General features: G+C 35.4%; 1 protein-coding gene across 2 annotated transcripts; it reads left to right on the top strand.

The window, feature by feature from the left end:
- The first annotated feature begins 4,147 nt into the window (after window positions 1-4,147).
- LOC107601056 (FERM domain-containing protein 6) lies at window positions 4,148-19,159 on the top strand. 2 transcript variants are annotated; one of them, XM_016293067.1, is made up of 14 exons: window positions 4,148-4,217; window positions 5,076-5,275; window positions 5,507-5,597; window positions 9,501-9,580; window positions 9,875-9,951; window positions 11,219-11,414; window positions 11,799-11,954; window positions 12,325-12,390; window positions 14,287-14,355; window positions 14,537-14,711; window positions 15,790-16,059; window positions 16,483-16,614; window positions 17,532-17,599; window positions 17,678-19,159. In XM_016293067.1, the coding sequence occupies exons 2-14, from the start codon at window positions 5,198-5,200 to the stop codon at window positions 17,927-17,929; spliced, it is 1,710 nt and encodes a 569-aa protein (XP_016148553.1). In that variant the 5' UTR covers window positions 4,148-4,217; window positions 5,076-5,197; the 3' UTR covers window positions 17,930-19,159. The 2 variants fall into 2 exon arrangements, with proteins under 2 accessions (XP_016148553.1, XP_016148555.1); XM_016293069.1 differs by lacking the exon at window positions 5,507-5,597.
- The last annotated feature ends 813 nt before the right edge of the window (window positions 19,160-19,972 follow it).

Raw genomic sequence — 19,972 nt, 5'->3', positions numbered from 1 at the left:
TTTTTATTATTATTATTATTTACATATTTTCAGTTTTCTTTTTAATTTGAGTAATTTTGTCATTTTTATCAGTTTTTTATTCACTTCATTTCAGTTTTTATTTATTTTCAGCTGGTAATTTTTAGTGCTTCAGTTTAAACTTATTTCAGTTAGCTGCCAAGGCATTTCTAATTTTCGTTTAGTTTAAGTTTTTCCTTTATTGCTTCATTTCATTTAACAAAAATGTTTTTAATAGTTCTAGTTTTAGTTGTGATAATAACCTTGGTTTTGTCCAAGACCAGGGTATGTAAATGATGACAGAAGTTAAATTTTTCTGAACTGTTTCATTAAAGGGGTCATATGATGCGATTTCAAGTTTTCCTTTCTCTTTGGAGTGTTACAAGCTGATTGTGCATAGATAAGATCCCTGAAGTTGCAAAGACTAAAGTCTCAAAACCAAAGAGATATTCTTTATCAAAGTTAAGACTCTGCCACGCCCCCCTTCTGAATCAGCTACTGTTTTGTTATTAGTTTAAGTATTTGCTATTGACTGTTCAAATGCGGAGTTTTGCGCATCTCGTGTGTGTGTGAGAGAGAGAGAGAGCGAGAGCATCACATCACAGTGGAGTCTGTCACATGACTCTGCTCCCTCATATTTTGTTACACCAAATACACAAAATAATGATCTTTAAAAAAGCATCATATGACCCCTTTAAGAGGTCTTGCACTTGCCCCCTCAGATCTAGACTGTAGAGCAGTCTCCAGAAGGGTCAGATTTAATCTGATTAATTGATTTAAAGATAAACCCCCATAAATCCCACCCGGCAGAGAGTTGTACCACCTGAGGAGCTGTCGGGAGATGTGGTCACTGGCAAACCCTCTCTCTGACCTCACGCAATTCCTCCTGGGACTGTTTGTGGAGGTGTTCATGTCTCATTCACTTTCAGGTTGAACAAACAAGACTGTGGGTTTTGAGTTGGTTTGAAGTGTTAAACTGCCATTGAATTTCTTTCGCTTCTTCTTGTTTATGAGTTTCTTGATATCTCTCTAAAAACCTTATGAGCAGTTTGACAATGTTTGGTGCTGATTTAATGCTGATATGTATGATATTGACAATAGAATTTAATTATAGCAAATACGATGTAAATATATCAGGGCTCAAAAATACGGATGCCCAGATAATTTGGGCAAAAACATTTAAGTTTTTTTTTTTTTTAAGTAATTTGGTTTTGTTTGAAGTATTGGACATTGTTTTTGCCGTTTCTGATTTTAAAATGGCACCATGGTTAACTAGCTGTTTGTTGGCTAGTTTAGATTGGGCTTTTTAAAAAATGTGCGAAGAGTTGTAATAGTCTTGGAAGCATTACACAAATAGGCCTAAGTAATGTTTTGCACTGCATGCCATCCAACAAAAGTGTGTATGATGGGAGAGATAATGCTGATGTTAATTGATCAAAATAATCTCAAAACGACCAGACATTGGCTTTTTTTTTGCTTCATTACACCTTTAAAATGGCATCGTTAGAGGTGTGTAGTTCACTTATTGTTTGTTTCTGGTGTTGTTCCCAGTAAGTGATGATTCTTCTGTGGAGCACAAAAGGCAGAACGACAACTTTGGTCAACCGTCATTGTCATTGTATGGAAAAAATATGCAATAAAAGGAAATGTGACTGTCATTAACTTGCTGGCTAACATCTCCTGTAGTGTTCCATAGAAGAAACTAAGTCAAACAGGTTTGGAACAACATGACAGAATCTTAATTTTTTGGGTTAACTATACCTTTATCGTCATATCTCAGTCTTCAACATATGGTATTTGAACTTAAATTAAATTTTTAGGTTGAGACTTTAAGAAAAGCATTACAGTTTGTAAGGGATTAAATCCACCACTTTGTGGTTGTTAAATGTTAAAGGAATTGTTCACCCAAAATAGTTCACTCCCCCTCTGGCTATTCAAAATGTAGATGAGTGTATTTCTTCATCTGAACAGATTGCATCATACTCACCAGTGGATCCTCTGCAGTGAAGAATGAGTGCCGTTTGAATGAGAGACCAAACAGCTGATACAAACATCACAATAATCCACAAATAATCCACACGACTCCAGTCCATCAGTTAACTTCTTATGAAGTGTAAAGCTGCATGTTTGTAAGAAACAAATCCACCATTAGGACATTTTTAACTTTAAACCATTGCTTCTGAACAAAACGCTGTCCATAACTGTCCAAAATCCATAATATTCCTCCAGTGAAAAAGTCTCTGTTCTCTGTTGTCCTCTCACATCAAAATCCACAAACAAATTAGTTTAGAACTATTTTGAAATAAAACATTGCATGATCTGTGCATATTTGTCCTCTGATTCAGACAAGACTACTTTTTCACTGGAGAAAGCAACATTATAGATAGAGGACTTGTAGTTCCCTTTCATGGGAACTTCGAACTGCGTCCTCTAGGGGTCGCTATGGGGAACGCCTCGTCGTGACTCGTATCTGAAGCATACATTGAAAAAACACCAACTCGTTGGCCGGCGACAGCCATGACGTCACTACCGGTGCGACTACAGTATAAATCGGTGCCGGGAGCTACACATCATTCACTTCTTCGTCTGAAGCTTGCGTCCGCAGCATGGCAAGAAACCTAGAGGACGCAGTGTCTCGTTCCCTACTCAGGGAACCATGGTTACATAAGTAACCCGAGACGTTTTGCCTGAAGGCAATGATTTAAAGTTAAAAACTTTGTTTATTACAAACAGTGTTGGGGAGTAACTAGTTGTATGTAACGAAAGTACGTAATTTAATTACAAAATAAATGAAATTGTAATCAGTTACAGTAAATGTGTAATTAAATTACAGTTAAATGTGCAAAGGGGGTTACATCTGAATTTTCCACACACACACACACACAGATTTAATTGATTTCTTTCCCAAATTGCATTGACTGCTCTAAATTATGAGATGCCAATGTTTCAGGAATTTAGTACACAGAATAGGACACATGATTATGTAATAATGGTTTAATTTGGGTTTATGTATATATAATTTAATTTCCAAAACAGTATCATTATCAGCTATTAAACTATTTCTTGTTATGATTTTAAGTCTGTAATTAACCTCAGATTGATCTCAAAGTAAGTCTGATTTTGTGGAGGCTATGCTTTAAAGGGGACATCGGATTCCCCTTTTCCACAAGTTGGTATGATTCTTCAGGGTCTTAATGAAATATCTGCAACATAACCCCGCCCCTCTCTTCCGTGGAAGAACAAAGGTGATTTGCAAATAATCATAAAAAATGTAAAGTGTGAGATTAAATTCTCCTGCAGGTGCAGCTGGATCATGAACAGTGGGTACTCCATCCTTGAGTTTGAACTTTTTAGCAAAACCTGCTTTGAATTGTCCCTCATTCAGAAAGAACATAGACATATAGACATAAACGAATTTAGGTGTATTCGGTGGCGCGTTACCATCAAAAACAGAACTAATCCACAGTGTCTTCAGTGGCTCTGATGTCGGGATGTTCTACAACTACAAAACACCTGCATTGCTTACGAGACATTGTTTTCAATACAGCTGCTCGAGCACAGAGAAGATGACAGACAGCATACAACTGCTGAGGGCGGAGATATGCAAATTCGGAACAGTCCGTCAGCAGTCGTGGGGGGGGGGGGATTAAAAAAAAGAAGTGAATTGATATTTATCATTGTAGGGTGGTTATGGTCACACACTGCTAAGACACATTTATATGCATGTAAAAGTGAATTTTGCATCCAATGTTCCCTTTAAAATGAAAGTATTATAATCTTAATTCAAGTGATAAAGGATTTTGAAAGTCTGACAGTAATCAGTGTTGAGTGCTATTGTAAGGTTAACCCTGCCTGGTTTACATGTTTGAAAATAATTAACAGTTGAAAACAGTAGAAATTTAGAAAAGTAATCAAATGTAATCAGTTACATTACTTCAATAAAGTAATCGAAAAGTTACACTACTTATTACATTTTACATAGAGTAACTTGTGATCTGTAACCTATTACATTTCCAAAGTAACCTTCCCAACACTGATTACAAACATGCAGCTTTTAGCTTCACAAGTCGTATGGATTGATTGTGGATTACTGTGATGTTTTTATCAGCTGTTTGGACTCTCATTCTGATGGCACCCATTCACTGCAGAGGATCCATTGGTGAACAAATGATGCAATGCTAAAATATGCCAGATATGTTACCATATTGGATAGCCTGAGGGTGAGGGTATTTTGCTAGGACACCTGTGTGAAAATCATTTTTGGTTAAAAGTAATGGCAAAAATTGCATTTACAGTCATACATTTTAAGTGTGACTTAAGTCTCCAAGTACATTCACTGTACAGCATTATAGAATGGGTGCAAAATGACAAATTATAGGGTTAGTTTTGTATCAACAGGACAATGCTGAGGCATTTCAGTTCAGTAAAAACATACAGCAGGTGGAATTTGCCCAAAAATGTGGAGAACGCATCTGCTGCCTGTGATGTTTTCACAGGTGAGCTTATCTACATTATAGGAAAAGTGAAGTTCCACAAACACGATAAGATCACCCAATAAAATGTACCACAGGATCTACAAGACTTATTGTTTAGCATTAATTTAATTATTACATAATTGGATGTTTATATAATCTGACTCAACTGGGCAGATTGTGCAATGTAATGAGCTTTTATTGCATGATTGCATATTCAACCACAGACGTCATCAACATTTCTGGACAGTCTAGACATTTTTTGCCTCGTTTTGAAATATGAGAAAAGATATTAAAAAAGATATTAGCAGATATTTCGACATAGAACTAATCATTCTTCATTCTTCAATTATTACTGTATATTGTTAGTTAGCTAAGGCAAGCAACACTATTACAATGGATCACACTTAAGGTCATTTCATAAATTGTCCCACCCATTTGTATTTTTGACATGGATGATATCTCATATCATAAAGTTTGTTGAGGAGAGGTGTGCTATTACTTTTCAAGCATATGATTTCCACCTGGCAGACGATAAAATGGGCATAAAATCCTATAGACTTACACTGAAGGAGAGTCTTGTTTTATTTTTTTGTTCTTTTACAGATATTCAAAATGAAGAAGCCAATACCTGTAGACAAAGCATCTTGAAGAGAAAGAGGCCAGTGTGAGTGTGTGACTGTATCTGTGTGTACACATGCGTGTATGTGGATGAGATTTCATAGGCCATGTCTGTCCCCACCAAAGTAGAGAGGACAGTATGTGTCCTCCTTCCCACCAAGGAGACATTGGACATCACAGTGGGGGTAAATATTCAGCTCTTGTAATATTTCATATTGTGATTTGCAGCAATGACAAATGACAAAAAGTAATAACCTACGGAAGGCTGTACTTTATTTTGTAATATACAGTATATAAAATGTGCAGATGTGTGTTTGTTTATTGAGTTGAATGCAAGCATTTAGAATCAGAATGCATTTTAAAATCATGTTTTTGTACCTGATTCATTGTCAAATCTGTTTTTCTTTTCCTCCAAGCTAAAAGCAACGGGTCAAGATGTGTTTCATAGTGTCTGTGAGCTTCTCGGGGTTAAAGAGCTGCACTACTTTGGATTGACTTTAGTCAAAAGTAAGAATCGATTCTTCCCAATTGCAGTGTACCCTTTTAAAGGTCGCAACAGGGGGATTTGCAGTAGTGGTTAAATGGATCGTAGTTGATCCATGATCCGTACAGACCAAGCCCCACGGTTCGGCACGCATGTGATCCGCGGATTAATTGCAAAATGTAACCATGATAGAGTATAAGTTTATCATTTGTTCGTATTTACACAAGCAAGCGAATTTTAAACAATTCCAAAGAGAAAAGGCGAAAGGGTTTCAGACGGCGCACGAACACCGAACTGAATCCTCTTCTGAATCCTCTGAACAGACACATACACTCTTAAAAATAAAGGTGCTTCACGATGCCATAGAAGAACCTTTTTGTTTAAATGGTTCCATAAAGAACCTTTAACATCTGAAGAACCTTTCTGTTTCACAAAAGGTTCTTTGTGGTGAAAAAAGGTTCTTCAGATTACAAAAAGGTAAGAAAGAGATGGTTCTTTAAAGAACCTTTGACTGAATGGCTCTTTGTGGAACCAAAAATGGCTCTTCTATGGCATCGCTGTGAAGAACCTTTTGAAGCACCTTTATTTTTAAGAGTGTACACATACAATTATGACAAAATACCTATCTCGACAATCATTCAGGTAAACAAAGTCAGTTATGTGAATGAAAATCGGATGTGATGTGTATCATTATATCGCATCCGTACATCAGGTCTTAAAGGGACAGCGGCCTATAAATACTGCTGCTGTCATTAATGATCATCAAACAACAAAACAGCTTTGATAAAAATCTATATTTAATTTATACAGTGAACACTATGCAGTGTTATTTTCCCTAATTATTACATTTCTGTATTTGAATACTACCAACCTTATTTTATTTGTAACATACTGTTTTGTGTTTATCCATGATTATAATTTGTGTATTTGTTCTTATTTTTACTGGCTGTTCTCTTTCTTAGGTAATCTAGTAGTATTTGCTGTGGTATCAAAAGAAATACTTCGCATTAAGTAATAAATGGAAAGCAAGATCAATTGAAATATTTTTCTTTTCTTGCTGATCCGAAAAATGATCCGATCCGTGGGTCAAAAACCGTAATGTGATCCGAACCGTGAGATTTGGGATCCGTTGAACCACTAATTTGCAGTGATGTCATAGCAGAATCACTTTTAGTTCACCAGATAATCTTTCAGTGAACAGTTCTTAAAAGAACCATTGTTTTCTTAGTGTAAAGAACAATATAATAATCTATAGAACTTTTTCCACTATAAAAACCTTTTGTGCAATGGAAAGGTGCGAAAGAGCCTTTATATTTTATAAGTGTATGTGAATCTCAAAGGAAGTGTGCTTTTGTTATCTACTGTAAATGGAAATTGTAACCACATTTGAGTTGCTTTATTTGTCATTCACTGAAGACTTTCAAATGCAAATGCTTACAGCTCAAGGCCTTCAGGTTGTTTGCCAATTCAAGCAATGTATGAACTGTACCTGAATGACATAATCTGCAAAGACACAAACTTGCTTTTGTTCCCAGGAAAATATGAATTAAATCCATTTCAAACTAATGTGGCATCTAATATTTGTCTTTTGCCATTCCAATCAGGCTCTCTCTATATTATTCTCTTTTTGCTCTCATTTTCAACCTCTCATTCAAAAGCCTCATTCCAGCTTCTTCTTCCCTTGAACACCTTTTTACGATGAATCTCAAAGGAAGTGTGCTTTTGTTATCTACTGTAAATGGAAATTGTAACCACATTTGAGATGCTTTATTTGTCATTCACTGAAGACTTTCAAATGCAAATGCTTACAGCTCAAGGCCTTCAGGTTGTTTGCCAATTCAAGCAATGTATGAACTGTACCTGAATGACATAATCTGCAAAGACACAAACTTGCTTTTGTTCCCAGGGAAATATGAATTAAATCCATTTCTAACTAATGTGGCATCTAATATTTGTCTTTTGCCATTCCAATCAGGCTCTCTCTATATTATTCTCTTTTTGCTCTCATTTTCAACCTCTCATTCAAAAGCCTCATTCCAGCTTCTTCTTCCCTTGAACACCTTTTTACGATTTTTTTGTCACTCTCCTCTTGGATAAGAGCGTCTTTGTTTTTGTGTATTTGAGGACTGGTGACCCCTGAGGCTCGGAATCAAGCTATATTAACTTTGTTAAGCCTGGAATTCACCATGATTCACCACTTCACTGCAGAGAGGAAGCAGGAGAGAGCAATTGATATTGGCTGAGCGTTTAGCAGGGTCACAACCTTCTCGTCATGAACCTCGGATAAAAAGACAGTGAGTCAGAAAGAGTCATTTAGTGAGGGAGGTAGTGATGCGAAGTTAGCAGTGATAAAGCATGGATAAACTGAACGGAATGTGAACTTGCACTTGTAAAAACATAACAAAGTGTTAACAAGTTCACATAAATGTTTCTGTGTTTGTATAGATACTGAAACATACAATATAAACATTCTGACAGCATCTAAAACTTAATATGAATTACTCTGAATTTTCATAATCACTCATAATTTATTACTGTATTTATAAATACTGTATATAATAATATTTTTGCTTAAACTGTGATACACTACCATTCAGAAGTTGAGAGGAAATATGAAAAAACTTTTATCCAGCCTTACATTAAATTGATCAAAAGTAATCCAAATAATGTAAAAAAAAATCTATTTCAAATAAATTCTGTTCTTTTGAACTTTCTATTCATTAAATGAATCCTGAAAATAAAATTGTTTAATAAAAAAAATTCTAAACACGAAAAGTAATGTTTCTTGAGCCGCAAATCAGCATATTAGGATGATTTCTGAAGGATCATGTGAAACTGTAAATTGGAGTAATGATGCTGAAAACTCAGCTTTGCCATCACTGAAATAAATTACATTATAAAATATATTCAAATACAATACACTTATTTCAAACGGCAATGATATTTCACAATATTATGGGTTTACTATATTTTTAATCAAATAAATGCAGCCTTTGTGAGCATAAGAGACTTCTTTTAAAAACATAAAAAATTCCATATTTTGTAATCAGGCTCTCAAAAAGTATATAACAATTTGGATATAGATTTATCAGCCAACATATCGGTTATCGGCTTTCAAAAATAAAGAATAATCGGTTATCGGTATCGGCCAAAATTTTCATATCGGTGCATCCCTATATAATAGAGTATAAATATGAATGTCTTATGTTTGCAAAAAATTTAATTACTTAATTTGATTATTTTACAAAAATATATGAAGAAATAATAATCCTAACCCTAATAATAATGTTCTTTGTATAAATTATAAAAATGTTTTTAAATAATGGTAATTGAAATTTAGTGTAAAGTGTAATGATTTGCGTTTTTGTTGCTGACAGTACATTGCTCTTGTACATGTAGTGTCTATTCAAACATATGATAATCTATGTGTGTATCACTACTTTGCATACAAATACTAAAGAGGTCACGTTGGCAAATGAAATAAATCACATGGACCACTTGAATGAAAAGAATGTGCTTGAAACCTTGTTTCTAAACACTTTGGGAAATAACATCTATTTATTGGTCTTAGCTAAATCTTCTTTTATCTTTCCATTGTGACATTTATTTAAACCATCTTAATTCCATTCTTGCACAAGCTCCTTTTTAGAAGTGTTTACACGATTTACTCAAAGCGCTAGAATTCTTTTGCAATCGCAATCGCTCTGGCATGAGGCTGCTAGTTTTTACTGGGGTAAGTTTTGTCTGCGGTTGGGGTTGTTGCATACCCTGCGTTCACCAATGACTCAACGGGTCTTTTCATTCCAGCCGTCTCCCTAATTGAGGTCATTGTTGGGCAGATTTCATGCATGAATTCTTGATGCCATTGTTTGCATGCCGAAAGCATTTACGCTTGTTTCCTGTGTGTCCTTTCTGGGCTGTTTTAGACAATGAGCACATCTTTCTGGACCTGGAAGAGAAACTTGCTACGTACTTTCCTAAGGAGTGGAAACAGGACTCAGGAAAGGTGAGCATAACACGGTCCTCCATCATTATCAGTAGTACCATGGTGTTCTTTTACATGTCTGTAAAATACATGGTTCATCAATGTGATAATCATATAAATATAAATTGTGTTGTGATTGTACTGGTTCCATTACAGTATGACTGTACCATGTGCTCCGTGTTCCTTGTGGTCATCGGCGCGGTTACTGAATGATAGTAAAGATAAACACTAGTAGGCCGGTCGGGATGTGGGAGTGACTTCATAATGAGGGGGTTGCCACAGTAACCTAGTCAAGCCTGTTCTTTCTCTCGGCAGGGGTCACAGAGGAGGTCAATCCCTCCCCTGCTCTGTCTGAAGGTCCAGTACTATGTGGAGAATGGCAGACTCATCTGGTAAGAAACAGGCCAGATATTCCCGAACGTTTGAAGGGAGGAATCCTCTCCTTGGCCTCTTTCCTTCATTAGTTTTAATCCACCAGGGTGTGAGGCCAGTTTGAGTGGGCTTGTGATCTGGTTTTAATGTGGCCTGTGTTTGAAAGCTGTTTTTATTAGGAAGAATTTTCCTCCCTCATCTGGGTGTGGTGTAACTGAAAACTGCTTATTATGAAACTCAGCCTAACTTTAGATTTTATTGAATGTGGCAAATGAGTGGAGGATTTTGAAAATAGCCCGAGGAGTGTCTTTCATTAAATTTATTTTAAAATTAAAAATTAATTTTTAAAATTTAGTTTTGCTGGATTAATATAGTTAAATTAGAAAATGATGGCAGAATTAATTTTGTTCTATTTTAAAATTTAAATTTAGACTTGATGTGAATTCTTAGAAACATTTCATTTCAAACATTTAATTTGTCAGTTTAGAGGCCGTTTTAATGCTTTTGAAAGAAGTCTCACACTCACCAAGGCTGCATTTATTTAACAATAATAATGTTAAATATTATTACAATTTAAAATAACACTTTCTATTTTAATACATTTTTAAATGTAATTTATTTCTGTGATGGGGAAGCTGAATTTTCAGCATCATTACTCCAGTCTTCAGTGTCAAGTGATCCTTCAGAAATTATTCTAATATGCTGATTTGCTGCTCAAGAAACATTTCTTAACATTACTATCAATGTTGAAAATAGTTGTGCTGCTTAGTACTTTTGTGGAAACAGTGATACATTTTTAAAGGATTCTTTAAAGTGTTAGTTCACCCAAAAATGAAAATTCTGTCATTAATTACTCACCCTCATGCCGTTCCAAACCCGTAAGACCTTTGTTCATCTTTGGAACACAAATTAAGATATTTTTTATGAAATCTGAGAGCTTTCTGACCCTCCATGGACTATTTTACTAATGTCCTTACTACGTTTCTGGGTCTGGGAACATTTCAGTTGCACTGCTCTCTATGGAAGGTCAGAAAGCTCTCGGATTTTATCAAAAATATCTTAATTTGTGTTCTGAAGATGAACAAAGGTCTTACGGGTTTGGAACGGCATGCGGGTGAGTAATTAATGACCAAAATTTTCATTTGAGTGAACTAAATAATAATAGAAAGTTCAAAAGAACAGGATTTATTGGAAATAGAATTATAAATAGAAAATAATTCTTGCTAAAACATTTATATTTGATGTCTAGTTTATTTTTCTTATCTTACTCTTTTTCTGTGTTCTCAGTGAGCGTAAAGCGAGAAAACTGTACTACTATGATCTGCGGGAACGTGTCCTGCGCTCAGAATGCCGACAGCAGGAGGAAGTGTATTTCCAGCTTGCAGGATACGCCCTACAGGCCGATCACTCTGACCACCCCTCAGACAGCCACAGTCAGGGACACACTGTGTATTTCCAACCCAAAGAATACTTTCCACCCTGGGTAAATCTTCATTAGAGTGTATAAAATACAATCACATACATTTGCATCCAAGCAAGAGGTGCTTACTTTGTTTTTAATCATATAAAGATTTGGTTTAAAAGTTGGTTTACTTGGTTGAAAAGTCCAGCATTTGTGGTATTTGGACGCTGGTGTGCTATCGTGTTTAGTCCAGGGTTTTTAACTAACAAGACTTTCATGGACAACCAGCTTCACCAGAAAGACCATGCTGACTGACTAGCATTTTTTGAAAAACACCAAACCAGCAAATTCTTCTTGTGCTTTTACAGCAGGGGTTTGATTAAAGTTTTTGTAAGTCTAATAAAGCACGGTGAGAGCTCACACTCATTTGATAATCACGCATGACCCGTGTCTGCTCTCTTATAGATAATTGCGAAGCGTGGCATTGACTACCTGCTGTGTCACGGACCCAAGGTTCATAAAGAGCTGTGGGGGATGTCCTCGCGTGACGCTATCCTGCTCTTTATCAGAGAATCCTGCCGTCTGGAGGATGTCCCAGTCACCTTTTATCGCCTACAGAAGGTCAGAGGTCATGCACGGTTATCAGAATGTCTTGCTGTAGGTCAAGACATTCTCAGCTGTGGAATGTGAAAATATTTTCATCAAAGTAGAAGTTAAAGGTGAAGTCATTTCTGCACTACTAGGGGCACCTGATGGAACTGCAGTGTGCTTGATTGAGTAATATTACAACAGCAGCTCAACCAATGCTAGAATGATCTCTGAAGGATCATGTGGCAGAAAATTAAAAGAAATTGTAGTAATATTTAAATTTTTTTGAGTATTTGACCAAATAAATGCAACCTTGGGGAGCATAAGAGCATAATATCTATCTATCTATCTTTCTTTCTTTCATTAAAAAGTGTGTAACTAAGCCTGTGTCTTTTTCCTGTAGGACAAGAAAGAAGAGAAAGGTTCAGCGCTCCTTGGACTCACTCTACGAGGAATGCAAGTGTATCAGGTGTGTGTTTGTGAATGCATGAGGCGTTTTTCTTGCCACTAAAAACAGGGAAAAACACTTCTTGTATATAAATTGCAGCATTGCAAAAATTGGACACAGCAACATCGCAACAGTAGTTGTTGCACATTACCTGAAATCACCAGCCCTCATTGAAAATTATGGACTTCTGGTTGCTTTTCGCTGCAAAGCACATGTGAATGGCCTACTTCATTGTGCATCATTCTGTGATTCAGTGCAGTCCTGTGTTTTCTCTTTGAGCCGGTGCCAATCACAATGATAGAGCTCTCCAGATAGGCCTGACTGGAATGCATATATTAGACGGTTCAGTCCATAAACAGGGATTTGGAGTGCATGCCTTTCCCTTGAGTCCTCTGATCTGCCCGTTAAAGCATCTGGGGTTGGATTAAACTAAGGGCCCTGTGTCTAAGAGATCAAAGACCCAGTGTGGTGAGGCACGGACCCCAACCTTAAATGGGCTCCCCTTCTGCTTTGATAAAGAACAGGATTTATATATTACTCCTTTCTCACACTGCCAAATAAGCTTATATTACAAATAATCTAACAAATGATCTGTGGAAGGGGGTTTTGTAGCAAGTAGGGTTAAGAGATCTAAATGTTAGTTCCATTTTCAAGAAACTGCTTCAACCGAATAATGAACTGTGTGTTATTTGTAATAAAATAAATTATAAAATTCTATAAAAATGTTATGTATACATTTTTTTCTTATAAATAGTAATATTTGTTATCTAATACAAATATGTGACCCTGGACCAGTGGAGTGCATGCCTTTCCCTTGAGTCCTCTGATCTGCCCGTTAAAGCATCTGGGGTTGGATTAAACTAAGGGCCCTGTGTCTAAGAGATCAAAGACCCAGTGTGGTGAGGCACGGACCCCAACCTTAAATGGGCTCCCCTTCTGCTTTGATAAAGAACAGGATTTATATATTACTCCTTTCTCACACTGCCAAATAAGCTTATATTACAAATAATCTAACAAATGATCTGTGGAAGGGGGTTTTGTAGCAAGTAGGGTTAAGAGATCTAAATGTTAGTTCCATTTTCAAGAAACTACTTCAACTGAATAATGAACTGTGTGTTATTTGTAATAAAATAAATTATAAAATTCTATAAAAATGTTATGTATACATTTTTTTCTTATAAATGGTAATATTTGTTATCTAATACAAATATGTGACCCTGGACCAGAACCAGTCATAAGGGTCAATTTTTTTGAAATTGAGATTTATACATCATCTGAAAGTTGACTAATTAATTGTTAGGATAGGACAGTATTTGGCTGATGTACAACTATTTGAAAATCTGAGGGTGCAAAAAAATTTAAATATTGAGAAAATCACCTTTAAATCTGTCCAAAGAAGTTCTTAGCAATGCATATTACTAATCAAAAATTATGTTTTGATATATTTATGGTAGGAAATCTACAAAGTATCTTCATCGAACATGATCTTTACTTAATATCCTAGTGATTTTTGGCATAAAATAAAAATGTATAATTTTGACCTATACAGTGTATTGTTGGCTATTACTACAAATATACCCGTGCTACTTCTGACTGGTTTTGTGGTCCAGGGTCACATATTATTGTAATATTAATATAAAAATTATTATAAAAAAAATCTAAATGTTCTATTAAAAAAAAAGTATAATTTAAATTATTTATATATATATTTATATTTATATATATATATTTATGAAGTATGATTAGGACCAATTATTTGGCTTTCTTAAAAGTAATAAAAGAATCAGTAATAGAATCATAAAGGAACCTGAACCATTTAGTGGAATCGGAATCTGAGCCATTGAATTTTCTAACAAATCCCATTCGTCTGACTTGACACTTTTCATGTGACAGAGGCCTTGTTTCTTTTATTTGCAGGAGGTGAACAATGTGCGGGATCTGCTGTATGACTTCCCCTGGTTTCATGTGGGACGACTCACTTTTCTGGTAACATTTAATGTTACTGCTTGTTACAATATTAGATCACACCAGACCTCACTGTTTCTCCCTCATTTCAAGTGATTTTTGGTCTTTGATGTGATTTGAATTGTGGTGCTTGAACACCTGCTCTAACATTAAAAGTCAATTTTCAAAAATACAGAGGTTCTGTCTTCTGCTCTCTGCACAGGGGAAGAAGTTTGAGATCCAGCCGGATGGTTTGCCCTCCGCGAGGAAGCTGGTGTACTACACGGGTTCGGCTTTTCGTTCCCGACATCTTCTGCTGCATTTAAGTTCCTGTCACCGATTGTACCTCAGTTTGCAACCTGCGCTCAAACACCTGCGGCAGCTGCAGGAGACAGAGGGTGTGTGTCCACATAATATTCATCTCCAGGCCCTTCATGCCTGCTTTTGTAGTACGATTTTGTTTTTTGTTTTCTTCTCAGTGGTGTTGGTTATATTATAGCCCATTCGTTTATTGACTTCAGAGACCTCACAAAAACAATTTTTTATGTAAGCAAGTACTTATAATAATGTATTTATTTTACTTTCCACTTCCACTTTCATTTCCAGATTTATTTTTTATTTATAGTAATGAGTACTGGAGGAAGAAATGTCAGTAATGTCACAATGGTCCTGGAAAATAGTTATGGAAAAAATAGGCTTAATTTTCTTTAACACTAAATGGAGGTGACAGTGTCAAGGAAATAGATTATAAAAGAATAAACTGTTTTTTTAATATTCTTTTTCTTTGACACAGTCACCTCTGGCTTCTTGATTGCAATATTTGAAATGGTTTGTATTGTGAAAAGTGCTATACAAATATACCTGAATTGAATGGAAAAATAAGGTGACCAGATTTCTGAAATAGAAACTAGTACATTTCCCAGTTGAGTGGTCAAAATATCATTGAAATCTCACTTCTTGTTGCCTATAAAGCTAAAAATGGAGACAATACAGTTTTATGTTTTGGGCTCCTATAAGATTATAAAACTTAATTAATATTAAGTAATATTTAATTAATATAACTCTGCAAATCACACTATGTAAAACAGTAAATATTAACCCTGTCAAAGAGCAAACCGTTCAAAACAGTATTGTAACAAAATTCTGACTTTACAAAAACACATCACAAAAATAAAATAAATTGGATAAAATTGAAAAAAACATATATTTTCTAATTGGATTTCATATTTTCACAAACTGTGAATATACTGTATACAGATATTTCTATTTTTTAGACACCCTGTTTCCCCTGAAAACAGAGATGTCTGGTTACCAAATCGAAAAATATAATACATTTTTTCCTTTCCTTTTGGATGAAGTTAGACTTAAATATGTTAAAGCATTTGTGAGAATCACCCTTATTAGTAAAATAATTATTCTGCCATGTCAGGCTGTTTTTGATGAAATAATATATTTTTTCTCTCTTTTCGGATCCAGAGAAGAAGAGGTACCGTGAATCGTACATCAGTGATGAGCTAGACCTGGATCAACCGTGCAGCGAGGGCAGTCCTCGTCTGTCTCGACACTCCACCAGCAGCTCTGGCATTGAGGCGGACACCAGGCAAAACAGCGTCTCTGTAGAGATGGTTTCCATGGAGGAGAAGGAAAAGTCCTTCATCTCTGCTGTCAGTCACAGCTCCTCACACACCTCTGGCATCGACACGAGCAGCAAAGCTCGGACTGATGAAGATGAGTGGCAGGAGGAAGGTGAGGGTCAAACAACTTTAGTCATAATCAGTATTAAAAAAATATATAACACTATATTTATAATCAACATTTCTCTAAACTCATCTGCCAACTGTAGAGTCACATATCATTTGCTGGGCTTGAATACTTGTGCAGTTGTTATGCAACAGTATAAAATGTCACGCTCATCAATTTGACATGGTCTGCTGACAGATAAGCATTGCTAGGATTCTTTGCATATGTAGTGCTGAAAAGACATAGATGAAGCTGTTGGGGTTGTTCTGAAGTTATTTAGTTTATTTGCTCAGACAGCTTGACTTGCAAAATGTCACATTCGCACTGACAGTGAAAGACAAAATCTTTTGTCACAACACGTTAGATTTACGACAAGGTTAAGCACAGATTAACCCATGATGGACTGTTGGTGATGAAATCTGAATGCAGATTTGCAGGATGTGGTGAAGGAGCCTGGGGAGGTCTCTGTGGACGATCCTTTGGATATCTTACGATTGGCTGAGCTGCTGGAGGGCGTGTCCGTCGACTGTCCCACCATCCAATCAGACACTAAATTCAAAGGTGAGGACTCAAAAAAAACAATCCGATTTAGGGCACTTTCAAACCTTATCTATCTGTTTCTGATTCATTTGTATTTAATGCTTTAATTTATTTGTTTCATTGTTGCATAACATAAAAATAAAGTTACTAAATGTGTAAATCATGGAGAATTGTGAGCGATTTTTATGTATAAATTGTATATAAATATTTATTATGATCATGATGATTATCATATTTATGTTATATTATTATATTATATATTTTAATTATATGATTGATATATATTTTTTTTAGCAATTGTCATGCAATTAATGTTTATCTGTTATTAAACAAGTGCTCAGCAAGGCTGAATTTATCTAATCAAAAATACAGAAAAAACAGTAATGTTGTGAAATATTACAATTAAAAATAGCTGTTTTCTATTTTAATATATTTAAAATGTAATCTATTCCTGTGATTGCAAAGCTGAATTTTCAGCAGCCATTACTTCAGTCTTCAGTGTCACGTGATCCTACAGAAGTCATTCTAATATTCTGATTGCTAAAGAAATTAATGACAGTTTTAATTGAAACTAAGTGTGCTGCTTAATATTTTTGTGGAAACAGTTACATTTTATTAAATTTTTTAAAGATTTTTAAAATAGTTTTTTTTTTGGTAAAAATCTAAAAGTCTTAACTGCCACTTTTGATCACTTTAATGCATATTCGCTCAATAAAATTATAAATTTATTTCCTAAACTTTTAAATGGCATTGTAATAATGCAATGTAAACGGATGGGACCACAAATCAGCGTGTCACAATATTGTATTAGTGCATTAGGACTTAAAAGCATGAATGCTTTTTTCTTGACAATTTTGAAATACAGTAAATCAATATTTGCCTGCAGACTGTGATGAGAATAAAAATGTGCTCCTGTTTACTGTAACGTCTGTTTCTAGGTCTACAAATGAGTTCAGTTACAGTCAACGATCAAGTGGACCATTGTGATCCAGACAGAATGAAACAGGTTTGTCGTCTCTGTCTTCTCCAATCTTTATCTTTTCATTCCTTCATCATGTCACTAACTGCTCATTACCCATTACAGGTTTTAAATCAGAAGTCCCGTAACCCGGCCGACCGCTACAGTCTGAGTCTGGATGACGTGCGACTGTATTCCCCTCTTCTCCCTCTGGGAACGGCTTCGGTTCCAGATACCTCTGTCAGCTACACGTTTGGGCTTCCGCATTCCCCAACCAGCCTGTGTCCAGACAATACTTCATTTTGTGTCCAGCGCTCCACGAACTGCCTATCTCTGGACCTGCTGGATGATAACCAGCCGCTTGAGCTTGTCCTTTAACAGGGCAATGTGAACAATTGTGGGTTGTTTTACGGATTATACAACATGTAGAACTTTCTACAGAATGTGTTAATGAATAATCTTAGAAGAATCTGGCATTACTACGCTAAAACCGTGTCCTTGATAAAACCTTTTCTTCCAAGTCAATTCTAACTGGCTGTGACTACAATAAGCAATAAGCAAGAGGCCCCGCCCACAGTGAACTTTCATTGGTCCAAATCCTGTTCTGCGTGGCTGAACTGTATATTAAACATCAAAACGAAACATTTTCACATTCTTTGTGGGCAGACAAATTACCTGTTGGTTCACACCTAGTTAGGTCATGGTGTAACATGTTATGCTACAAATGTTGTTTAGGGAAGGAAACGTTAGACCTCTAAATTTCACATTTGCTCTAAAATGGCTTGAGAATGTCAAACTTGGAGGAACATTCTCTGAATTGCATTATGAATACAGACAGAAGCTACCAGAAAATCCACTAAGAAGACAAAAACATGTCTTGTACTCATGCAATAAAATGCCATACGTTCCTTTAAACAAAAACGTTTAACTTGGAGTTCCATTTAATGTTTGAGATCACACAGTTACATTACTAATGTCAATAGTGGTTAATCATATCAAATATGATACAAAAATTCACGTTCACTGTCTTTGGAGTCATTTTTGGTCATGAAACACACTGAATATGCACCACCTGTTCTCCTGTTTTAATTGTGTACAGACAGTACTCTTGTTCCCAACCCGCTTAAAACTGCAATCAGGATTGGAACAAGGTTAAAAGGTCAAACCAAAATATTCCACGTATGTTGTTTGATGAGATCTAACCACTGGTTTAATATACTCAATATAATATCACATAGTTCTTTACTACACAAGTAATGTTGAACTGTGATGAACTTTTAAAAGAACAATAAGATCAAAGACTGGTTCCCTGTATACAGATCATGTTTGTTTTGTTCAGGATACATGGAGCTCTTTTGATTTCGATAATTACAAAACACACATCAAGCCCTCAGAGGTTCTGTACATAATGGTGGGTGTAATTTCTTTATGTATTGTAAACACACATCCTATTAAAAGTATGCCCATATATGTGTTCCTTTCAGTGAAAGGAAAAACAATAAGAATGAATAGTATGAATAAACATAGCTGGTGTTAAATTCAGTAGTATGTGTATGTGTTTTTCATTACATAGAAATACAGTAAACTGATAAAAGCAATTAGCTTAAACGCAGGGTCAGTGATAAGATATGACTGATGTAGTGATAATATAGTCACATATAGTCCAAAAGTAAGAACAGCCGAAACGTCAAAAATAAAACAGTATGTTTACAACTTGATTGTTTAAACAGCATTTTATTCTAACTTGCAAAGCCTTTTCAGTCGAAATATGTAAATAACGCGTAAAATAAAATACACTGCTTAAAATTGTAGTTGTTTAGAATGTATAGTTTTACTAGTTTACAAACTAGTAATAATAAAAATAATAATAATACATTTAAATTGTAATCGTACAAAAATGTGTAGGGTAAGTACTGAATAATTCAATGTTGTATTTAAAAATAGTTATTTATATTTTAATATTATATTAAGCATTTATATTATTTTACAAACAAATATAAATTAACATATATATATATATATAGGTTTTATTTTTTTTGCTGAGATTCGATGTAGTGACAATTTTGCGTCATGATTGCATAATGACGTCATCACGCAATGACATCACAACGCCATTTAGCAACTTTTAGCAACAAATCAACCTTCCTTTAGCAACTTCCTCTGAAAATTAGTTGGCAACACTGGACACGCCGGTTCACACGTGTGTGTGGAGCAGGCAAAAGCATCGAACCGGGTTTTAGCTATTTTAAAGCTGTGGATGTTTTTAACTTAAAAGGGCTAGTAAGAAAATGTCTATTTTTTTGATACACACCCTTTTGTCCCACCATCCTGAACCCGAGGATTTGTTCAATAGTTTGTGCTGGTCAAGCACAACATGCCCCGACATAGAGAAGATCGAAGCTCTGAAAGCTTTCCAATAAA

This window comes from Sinocyclocheilus grahami, unplaced genomic scaffold (genome assembly GCF_001515645.1).
Source record: "Sinocyclocheilus grahami isolate Dianchi unplaced genomic scaffold, SAMN03320097.WGS_v1.1 scaffold297.1, whole genome shotgun sequence".
NCBI classification, from domain to species: domain Eukaryota; kingdom Metazoa; phylum Chordata; class Actinopteri; order Cypriniformes; family Cyprinidae; genus Sinocyclocheilus; species Sinocyclocheilus grahami.
This window is presented reverse-complemented; position numbering and strand designations above follow the sequence as displayed.